Source organism: Belonocnema kinseyi, chromosome 9, assembly GCF_010883055.1.
Source record: "Belonocnema kinseyi isolate 2016_QV_RU_SX_M_011 chromosome 9, B_treatae_v1, whole genome shotgun sequence".
Classification (NCBI taxonomy): domain Eukaryota; kingdom Metazoa; phylum Arthropoda; class Insecta; order Hymenoptera; family Cynipidae; genus Belonocnema; species Belonocnema kinseyi.
The window spans coordinates 100657124-100668787 of NC_046665.1; the positions used below are offsets into that span (position 1 = coordinate 100657124).

General features: G+C 26.4%; 1 protein-coding gene across 1 annotated transcript in view; it reads right to left on the reverse strand.

Moving 5' to 3' along the window:
- Positions 1-11664, reverse strand: part of LOC117180211 (transmembrane protein 245) — a 22906-nt gene that overhangs the window by 8332 nt on the left and 2910 nt on the right. Inside the window, exons 2-4 of the mRNA XM_033372595.1 lie at positions 7814-8821; positions 4618-4981; positions 2045-2229 (exon numbers count right to left, since the gene is read on the reverse strand). Of these exons, the coding sequence (XP_033228486.1) occupies positions 2045-2229; positions 4618-4981; positions 7814-8821 (1557 nt within the window). The remainder of the gene's footprint in view (positions 1-2044; positions 2230-4617; positions 4982-7813; positions 8822-11664) is intronic.

Sequence of the window (11664 nt, forward strand, 5' to 3'; positions counted from 1 at the left end):
TTCGAAAACTGATTTTCAAGCCATCAGGGGCCAACTCGAGCGGCCTGAAGCGGCCAGGCAAATTTTATGCGTGGTTATAGAATCCGGAGTCTCAATTGTTCCCTCGACCCGATTTGCACATACACTTTTTCATAACAAATGTATCGAAAATTTGACTTGAGATGCCTGAAACTTCTTTGCGTCTCATCAAAGTTGTTATTCTTTGTAAATACTTAGACAGTGACAGATATAGGTTAGAATTACACGATTCTCGAAACGAGGTTCGATCAGAGGGAGAATGGCTGCAAACAACTGCAGATACAGTAGAAATGATATACTTTCGATACCGGTTACGGAGTAAAGTAACTTTCGCAAGTCGCCTGTTTCTACTTTATAGTCTAGGGTTGAAAACACAACTTTCGACCCGCTACGGGGCCATCGAAAGTCAAATTTTCGATACATGTGTTATGAAAAATTCATTTCTTTGGTTAAAAATTCAAATACAGAAAAAAATGTAATTATTTTGTTAAATTTTTTTTTAAATTGAAAAATTCGAATTGTGTGTAGAAAATTCATCTTCTGTTTGAAAAATCATTATTTTTGTTTGAGAATTTAAGCATTTTGCTCACAGCTTCTTTTTTTGGTTCAAAATTTTTTTTTAAAATAAAAATTGAACTATTTCAATTTTGGTTAAATTTATTTTTTATTTGTAAAAATCATTTCTTTCAATAAAAATTAAACTATTTTACCAACATTCTTTTCATAATTAATTTTTCAACTTAAAAATTAAGCATTTTATTTAAAATTCACCTTGTTTGCTAAATTCAAATGTATTTGATTTAATATTAAAATATTTTTGGGTAGGAATATCAAATATTCCATTTTTCGTTGAATATTCATATTTTTCTAGTCAAAGTTATACTACTTTGTTGGACAGTAATTATTTTGGTTAAAGATTTATTACTTTAGGTGAAAATTCATCTCGATAGCTGAAAATTCAACTATTCTATTGAAAAATTCGCTTTTCTTTGTTTGACAATTAATTTTGTTATCAGAAAGTTTAACTATTACATTTTTGGTTCAAAATTTGTCTTTTTTTAGTTAAAAATTCACTTCTTTTGTCGCAAATTTAACTATACTGTTGAAAATTCAATTTTTGTTATTTAAAATGTCACTATTCAATTTACGGTTACATTTTTTTAAAAACAATTTTGTTTTCTTTTAGTAGAAAATTTTCCTTTTTTAATTAGAACTTTAAATATTTAGTTGAAAATTTATATATTTTCTAAATTAACAACTCATACTTTTGGTTGCAAAATTGAAGTGTTTCATTTTGGTTCAAAATTTATCTTTATTAGTTGAAAATTCTACTATTGGGTAAAAAAATAAAGAATGTTATGAAAACACGTACTTTGAATTTTTTCAGTAAACAATAATATTATGTTTGCAAAATTCATAACTACAAAAAAAAAGTGTCCACTAATTGAAATATTAATTGTTTTCACCACAAATTGAACCTTACACTTTTAATTCATTTTTAAAATGAACTATAAACTTCTATTAATAATTTGCGTACAAAAATATACCTTTTGATTTATTAAATTTGAATTTTCGCAGAATTCGGATCCGAATAGATCGCGCACTCTAGTGATTGGTAAACTCCCCCATTCTCATCTTGATTAATGAAATTGACAAAAAAAGTTATATTGATTTCCATTCAATTTTAATTTATAAAAGCTTATTCTATTCCTTGAAAGGTACTTTACAATATAACTCGTCACGTTTTCATGGAAATTATTTTATTTCGAAATAATGCGCACAGTTATTTTGAGTAATTTTTTTAATTAAACAATTTGTTAAATGTGTTAACATTAAATGAAAATCACGACTTTTGCCAAAAGTGGAAGAAAAAACTCAAATAAATGAAATGAAAAATAAATTAACCTTTTTTTGTCAATTTTATAAATAAAGTTAAAGGATAAGTAATTTTTAACTTGACAGTAAACCAATACCATCCTTAAGAAAGAAATGTAATTAAAATAGGGAAGTTTAGTTCGCAACTTACCATACTGAGTGCAAAATTAAGTACGGCCGAGCCACTGATTAACACAATATAGAGTAACTCTGTTAATATTCCTAAAATAACTGACATATTTCCTTTAACAATGCCCCAAATCGAGTCGAGGACTGACATAAGAATGCCAACGTTCTCTTTTGCGAAATTCTGAATACTCGTCATGTTGAATAATTCTGTAATCACATAAATTATTAAGTATTCATTAATAATTATTAAAGATTAATCAGGGTTACTATAGGCCGGAGAATTCTGGCAAAGTTAGGGAATTTCAATCTGACCAGGGAAAGTCTCTTTTAGTTAAAAATTCTACTATTTAATTGAAAATTTAATTATTTTTTTACAAATTCTACTATTTTGTTTTAAAAAAACAATATTTTGCTGCTAAAATTCAAGTCGAATTTTCACTACTTCGTTAAAAATTCATTTCCTTACTTTAATATTGAACTATTTTCTTGAAAATCCGCATTTCTGGTCGAAAATTAAGTTTCTGAAATGAAAATTTAATCATTCTATTTTTGGAAAATCGAAAATTGATCCCTTTTAATCAAAAACTCAACTCTTACATTTTTAATTAAATGATTATCTTTTTTTGTTAAAAATTCCACTATTAAATTTTCCAATAAGAATTATTCATCTTCTATGGTTAAGAGTTCAAATTCTTGGTTAAACGTTGAATTACATTGTTAAAAAATCATTATATTGGTTCAAGATTTAATTATTTTATTCAAAATTTATTTTTTGAGTTGAAAATTCGTGTTCTCTTTTGCGAAATTCTGAATACTCGTCATGCTGAATAATTATGTAATCACATAATTTAATCATTATCAATGATTAAAAATTAATCAGGACTACTAGAGGTCAGGAATTTACTTTTAAATAAAAAATTTAATTATTTTGTTAAAAAAACAAACTATTTGGTTAAAAAGCCATTTTTTGCCGAAAATACAACTACTTGATTGAAATCTTAACTACTTTCTTAAAAGTTTATTTATTTGCTTGAATAATGAGCTATTTTATTGGAAATTCTTAATTGTTGTTTCGATCTTTTTTATTTAAAAATTCCACTATTAAATATTTCAATAAGAACTATTCAATTTTTTGGTTGAAAGTTCAAATTCTTGGTTAAAAGTTGAATTATTTAGTTAAAAAAATCATTATATTGGTTAAAGATTTAATTATTTGATTATTTTTAGTTGACTTTTGGGTTGAAAATTTAAATTTTCAAGTTAAAAATTCATCTATTTGTAATTTTTTTGACAGAACATTTTTTCTTGGTAGAAAATGTAACTGTAAATAAATGTAATTTTTGTTAAAATCCGTCTTTTTGTTTGAATTCAAATGGTTTTGATATAAAAATAACATCTTTTTTGATTGAAATATTAACTATTACATCTTTTTCGTTGGAAATTTATCTTTTTGGTTGAATTGAACTATTTTGCATTTAAAATTAAGATCTGTTTTGCTTGAAAAATGAGCTCTTTTGTTAAAAAATTATTTATTTTTGTTCAGATTTATCATTTTATTTGAAAATTTATCTGTTTGGTTAAAAATTAAATATTTTGTTAGAAACTTTTTTTTTAATTATTGATTTTAATTCATCATTTAACTATGAACTATTTGTCTTTTTAGATAGCAAATTCGTCATTTTAGATTGAAAATTCATCTTTCGTAGTTTAATTGAACTGTTTTTGATTTGAAATTAAAATCTGTTTTGGTTGAAATATGAAATATTACTTTTTGCGTTGAGAATTAATCTTTTTTATTAAAAATTCAACTACTTGGTTGAAAAATGAACTCTTTCGTTAAAAATTGATGTATTTTTTCTGCTGAACAGTAAATTTTTATAATTACTATTAAATTTGTGGACGAAAATTTAGAATTTTTTAGTTGTTGAAAATTCAACTGCTTTGTTAAAAAGTAATCTTTTCGGTTCAAAATTCAACTGTCTAATTGAAAATTCATCTTTCTTGATTGAAAATTCAACTGCCTTTTAAAAAATTAGCCTCTTTGACTTAAAGATTCAAGCATTTAGTTAAATGCAACTGTTTTTGGTTGAATTTTAATTTTTTTTGTTAAAAAAATCCGACCATTTGGTTGGGAATTCAACTTTGTAGGTTGAAAATTCAACTACTTGAATTTAAATTTTAATATTTTGTTGAAAATTCAGCTTTTTTGCTTGAAAATTCTTCTTTTCGGGATTAAAAGTCAAGTGTTGACTCAAAATCTTAAGAGCTTCATATTCTTTTCAATATATTAATAATTTATAATAATATAGATAAATTATATTGAGTTATTACGTTGAGTTTTAAGAGCAATTTGTGCTGTGAAATCTGACTTGTCACTGAAAGTGTTCAAGACAAATTTACAAGCCAACTTTTTTCTGTATTAACTTTATTGAATTCCTAAGTGTAAGTTTGATTTTATACCTGAAAGAAATATTTACAACTGTCAGGGAAGATGAGAAATTTTTTCAGGGAAGTGTCAGGGAATTTTGAAATTGGGATTTTGTAACAGCCCTGATTAATGACAGCTCTGAAAGAAATTTAGGATTGAATACTAACGGAGAGGTGTTTTTCCAAAACTATCCTTGAAGCTTTCCCAGACAGAATAAGCAGCTTCGATATTCACAGTGGGACCAATCATGTCTGAACTATCATTAGACATCATCCAAGCCTGATAAAGTCTGTCCCAGAGTTCTAAAACTTTCTTCTCCATCAATTCAGCCTTGGCTGGTTCCAAATCTTTGACAAGATTCTTCACCCCATCGGAAATTGCACTTCGACCATAAGTGTAGGCATTGTCAAGAACACTGTTAACAGACTCTTCCCATTGTTCGGGCACCCAATCAATATCTGGATTATTCATCAAAGATGAATTCACAATGTCTCCTGTGATTTGAATCAAATGAATTCCTTCAGCATAAACCTGTTAAAATAAAACTTTGATAATACAAAGCTTATAAAGTAACAGGGATCAAAGCGGTTCAGTAGTTCAATTTTAGGTAAAACAGGGGATTTAATTTATTATTGAAAACTTTGTATATGTTATGAGTATCTCGTAAAGCTTGTTTCGAGACATATGTTTATTAAGACATTTCTTTTTTAGTTAGTTTTGAAAATTCGGTTGAACACTTCAGTTATTCTCAACAATGTTTTCTAGAGTATTCTCTTCAACGCACACCTCTCAGTTGTTCAAAGTATTTTTTCAAGTGATCTAAAAATAAATAATTTAAAAACCACAATTATTACTTTAAAATTGTATTTTTTCTGTTTTTTTTCACCTTTCACCATGTTTCTGATATATTTTTATAAGTTTAAAACTCTCGGATGATTATAGTGTGAAAAAGCAGAAAATAAACAAATTATTGATCACAAAACTAAAGAAAATATGAAACTAACAATTTTTTCATATACACATTTTGCGACCACGTAAAAACCAAGCCATAAAACAATCAAATTCAAATTAATTATACTTTATTAAAGGGTCCTAATATACACTACTTTTTTGCATATTATTTTCGATAGCCGAAACTTTTATCTGACGTATTCCGTATTTTATTACATATTTTTAAAGTATTAAAAATTACCCTTTTTCTCGTTTTTGTACTTAAAAGGGCACTGAATTAATAGAACCCAATAAGAAAATCCAACTATTTTTGGTTGAAATTTTTAAATTCTTGATTGAGAATTCATTCCTTTTGTTTAAGAATTCAACTATTTTATAGAAACTTCAACTATTTGGTTAAAAACTGAATGTTTTGGTTGAAAATTATACTTATTTGTAGAAAATTAATCTCTTTTGGCTGAGAATTCAATTATTTGATTGAAAATGCGTTTATTTTTTCCGTTGAATCCGAGACTTTTCTATGTAAAATAAAACCTTGGTAAAAGTAAAACTTGTTGTAAAAGTCAAACTACTTGCTTCCAAAATTATTTGTTTAGTTAAAATTTATTTCCTTGATTAAAAATGTACCGATTTTGTTAAAACTTAGTTTTTTGGGTTGGAAATTCAACTATTTTCGTAACAAATTCCACTATTTCGTAAAAAAATTAACTTTTTTCTTGACAATAATGTTAAAGTGTTTTATTAATATTCGTTTTTTTTTAATTTTAAATTCAGCAATATGGTTTCAATTTTGTTTTGTTTTTTGATTGAAAATAATATTTGCTAAGAAAATCAACTACTTTGTTGACAATTCGTAATTTTTGGATTAATTCAACTGTTTTTTATTTAAACTTAAAATCTTTTTGGTTGAAATATCATCACCATTGCATTTTTCGTTAAGAATCATTCATTTTTTAAAACATAAAATTCAACTACTTGGTTAAAAGTTTAAATTATTTGTTAATAATACTTTTTTTAAATATTCAATATTTGGAAATTTATCATTTCGGTTGATAATGTTACTAATTTGTTAAAAATGCAATAATTTTATTGAAAAATCAACCACTTTGTTCAAAATTCATATTTTTGGGTGAATGCAACTGTTAATTTGAAATACAAGATTTTTTTTAAAACAAAAAATCAATAATTTAGTTGAAATTTTATCTCTTTGATTAATAATGTACCTATTTTGTTGCAACTTCCTCTCTTTGGGTTGGAGATTGAATTATTTTGTAGGACATTCCACTATTTGGTTAAAAATGACCTTTTTGTTGAAATATATTTTTGTGTTAAGAGTACAACTGTTTTATAGAAAATTTATTTTTTACTTCAAACTTCAGCAATTTGGTTGCAATTTCGATTTGTTTCTTGATTGAAAATAATATTTGCTTGAAAATCAACAACTTTGTTAAAAATTCGTCTGTTTAGAATGAATTCAACGGTTTTTTATTTACAAATAAAATATTTTGGCTGAAATATCAATATCATTGCATTTTTCGTTGAGAATTCATTTTTTTAAATTGAAAATTCAGCTACTCGTTTAAAAGTTAAACCACTTTGTTAAAAATACTTTTTTTAAGATTCATGATTTGAAAATTTATCTTTTTGGTTTAAAATGTTACTAATTTGTTAAAAATTCCACAATTTTATTGAAAAATCAACTATTTTGTTGAAAAGTAATTTTTTTTTATCAATTCAACTGTTAATTTGAAATTCAAATTGTGTGTAAAAGATTCATAATTTTAGTTGAACACTTATCTCGCTAATTAAAAATGTAACTACTTTATTGAAAATTCCTGTTTTTGGTTGTAAATTCAATTATTTTCGTAGAAAATTCCACTATTTAGTTGAAAATTAACTTTTTTCTTGAGATATCATATTTTGGGGCTGAATGTTCAAACTGTTTTATAGAAAATTAATTTTTTTACTTGGAAATTCAGCAATGCTTAAAGTGTAACTACTTTGTCAAACATTCCTTTTTGTTTTTGAGGATTCATCATTTGAAAATTGATCTCTTTGGTTCAAAATGTATTTGTTTTGTTAAAAATTTGATCATTTGGTTGAAAAGTCAACCATTTTGTTGAAAAGCTCTCTTCATATAAATTCAACCTGTTATTATTTGAAATTAAATTTTTTTTTGCTGTAGTCATTATTCTAGTTGAACATGCAATATTTTCATTGAAATATTATGAATTAGAAGCTTCTCAATTTGAATTTAATATTAGTACCAAAATTGATTTTATTCTTAAAATTTAAGTGAAAAAAATGGGGCTAGGTAAAAAAGGAGACCGTGGTCCCTAAAGTAAAAATAAAGATCTGTTATCAACAAATTATTTCAAGGATCGACCGAAGATATAAAACGTCGTTCCTCACCTGTATCGTAATAAATATCGTAGCACAAATAGTAAAAACAAGTAGACCCAGAATCACGGCAACAGTAGCAACAGAATCGACCGATCTTTTTAAAATAGTCGTCAACTTCTGATCAACTATTATGATAACTTTATACAAGCCTCTAACATGAACCGGCAACAAACCATTGAGTCTCTCGTCACACCAGTTTTTCACATTATCAATAATCCGCTGAATTCGTCCCTGTATTACAGTCCAAAGACCAAAGTAGCTGCCTAATTGTTTGATGAAATAATACGCTATCGGAATGATCAAAATATGAACAATCCATTTGTGCTTCCAGAGAAGCATCCCTGCACAAGCATACATAGTTCCCTTCATGTACTTATCCGTATCAACTTTATCGTCTTCAATATCCAAAGACATTCTCAAATCAGCCCCTAATTTCTTCAAGAAATGTCTCTCTGGTACAGTAATTCTCAAAATTGGTGTCGAGTTTCTAGAAGATTTTGATCCTCTTGACATGAGCGATTTTGCAGGATCAGCATCGACTGTAAGAGCTTTTGGTGTGTCTTTGAGCTTTGGTATAACTCTAGGTTTACTTTCTACGGGAGTACTCGATGTAACTTCTGGATTCTTTTCATCCATGGAATCCATGGATTTGATATTTGCTTCTAACACGTCTTCGAATGCATCTTCGTCATCTGGGGATGTTGGTCTGTCGATTGAATCGGGCCAGCAGGTTCGAGAGTCATTTCGTATTAAATTAATTGCTGCTTCCATAAATGAGAGGCAGTTGCCTTCTAATTCTTGGCGTTCTAGGATTGCTAAAACTTCATAAATGAAGCCAACGACGAGGAGGATTTGCAGGGTGCAGAAGATTATGACTGGATATGTTCCCAGGATGTTGGAGATGTAGAGACTGACCAGCAGCCATATGACACATGCAGATAAGTGGAACTGTAGCGAGTTCTCTGGCCTCCAGTAGATGTAGAGAACTGATAGGTAACCGACCAGGATCAAGGAAATCTGCAGAAAATCGATTTTTTACATCCTAATATCCTAATATCCTTATTTCAATTTCATTTCACATAGTAGTCAATAGTGGCATGAACTTTGAAAAACAGTGGCGAAATATCATGCAATTTTTTAAATATTGAATTGAGAAGTTAACTATTCTTTAAATCTGGTATAAAATGGACATCTTCCACAAAATCGCAGCAAATCCTTTTGAATCTTTTAAAGTACCGTAACAGCTTTATAAACCCCTTGAAATTTGTGAAATCATTTAAAATCAAAATTTTGTATTGAAACACTATGAATCCCTTAATTCTGGTGAAATCAGGGTGGCAGCAAGACTATATTTCCAAAATTCCTTGACTTGTCCCTGATATTTCCCTGACTCATTTTTCATTTTATATCGTCATTATTATTCAAAGATTTTGTATCGTTTTTAATATATATTATTTTATAAACGGAATAAATCAATTTTAATCTAATTAATAAATTGTTAATTTATTATTCTCATGGCTACAACAGGCTAATTTACTAATTTCTAACCCAAAAAGGAACTAACTGTGATTAATGTACTTTTGCATTCAATACAATGAGAGTTAAATTCAAAAGAATTAAAATGCATTGAAAATATTTAAAAAATTGCATTGATCACAGTAAAATTTAAATGAATTTAGAGAGTTTTAAGGAAAATAATAATTGGATAAAACTAATAAAAATTCATGGCGAATTAAAAAAAATGCAAGTGAATTGAAAAAGACTCAGGAAAAATTTAACAGCATTTTTATTTTACTTCAAAAGACCATTGAAATTGAGTAGAATTGAGTGAATTTAGAATAATTCAAGTGAATTAAAAAATTCAAAAGAGTTCAAAAGAATTAAATATAATTTAAAAGAATTCAGGATAAATTAATAAGAATTAAGGATGAATAGCAAATAAATTGAAAAAATATTTTTAAATCTCTTCAGGTCTTTGAGACACTACAAAATTCCTAACATCTTGTGAATAAATTCTTTGAAATCCATTGAAATATTATAATATCCCGTGAAATTCTATGATATCTGATAATATTTTTTCAAATCATAAAAAATGGATTGAAAAATCCTTACTACCATTAAAATCCTGGGAAACGTTATAAAATCCCTTTGAATCTGACATATTTTAGAGCTTTGTATGTCCTATAAACTCGTTCCAAGTCTTCTAAAATACTAGGAAATTCTTTACAATCGCATGAAAAAATGTTTAAATCCCTTAAAACCATTAAATTCCTTGGAAATCATTTGAGATTTTTGTAATCCCTTAAAAATGCTTTAAATTCTTTTAAAATATTCTAAAATATTTGATACCCTTTGAAATCTCTTCAAATTATTGAAATCAATTAAAAATTCCTTGGAATCTTTAATAATTCCCAACAATTTTCCAACTTCTTTGAAATCTTCTTAAATCTTTTAGAAATTTTTAAAGCTCTTGAAAACGTTTTGGAATCTTTGAAAATATCATAAAATATTTTAAATATACTTTATAACCTTTTGAAATCCCTTGCAATGTTGTAAAGTTCTCGAAAATTACTTGCAATTATTAAAAATACTCTTAAATCTTTTAAATTTTTTGGAATCACATCAAATTATTGAAATCTATTTAAAATTCCTTGAAGAATTTCAAAATGCCCTAAAGTGTTACAATATTTTTCAGATCCCTTTACACTTTTTAAAGTCTTTAAAATTAATTGGAAGTTTCAAAAATACCCTAAAACCCTTTAGAATACCTTTACATTATTAAATCAAAAACTGTTTAAAATTCTTTGTAAACTTTTAAAATACCCTAAAATCCTTTGGAATACCTTTTCATTATTGAATTAAAATCTGATATAAATCCTTTGGAAACTTTAAAATACCCTAAAGTATTTTTGATTCTCTGAAATCTTTTGAAAATTTTTGAAACTTTTTAGTGGTCTTCAAAAATTCCTTGAAATTTTTTTAAATACCATAAGGTCTTTCAAATTCTTTGTAGTCTTTTTATATTATTTAAATCTATTAAAATACCCTAAGATGTAAACATTTGTAAGGCTTTTGAAACTTCTTTGGAGTTTAAAAAATACCCTGAAATTGATTTAATTCTTTGAAATCACTACATTATTTAGACCAATTGAAAATTCCCTGGAATTTTTTAAACGATCCTAACATATCTAAAATTCTATAAAATTTTTGGAAATATCATTGATATTCTGGATATATTTTGAAAATCCTTTGAAATTTTTTGAAATTCTCTGAGAAGTCTTTAAAATTACTTTAATCCAGTTAAACTCATTATTATTATGAACATTTTTGCTTGCATGGTGCAACACATTTAAAGCAGAAACTAAAATATTGGACAAATTAAAATATTTTTTCTTCTGCTTTATTTAAAATATTCGTTTTTATTACTTTGTCAAATGTTTATTCGGGAAAAAGTCCTATTAATCGTGACGGTCTCAATAATCGTGCCACTTGGTTATAATTTGAATATATATTGTTTAAAAATATATTAAAAGTAACATTTAATGATGAAAACCGTTTATATTTAGCTCTTTATAGTAGAAAATTAAAATTAATTACATTAAAATTAAAAAAAAAAGAAAGAAAATTGGCATTACGATTAAATTACTCATATAACATTAAATAAAATAAAATATTATTAAAATAAAATATAACATTAAAAGTACTTGAGCAATCATCGAGAAACTTTGATGACATATACGATACTTGAAGCCATCAGATTCTCTACTAAACAATAAAAAGGAAATAAACTTGAATAAAGTAGATTTTGCAACATAGGGGCCATCCATATACCACGTGGACACTTTAGTGGGGGGGGGGGG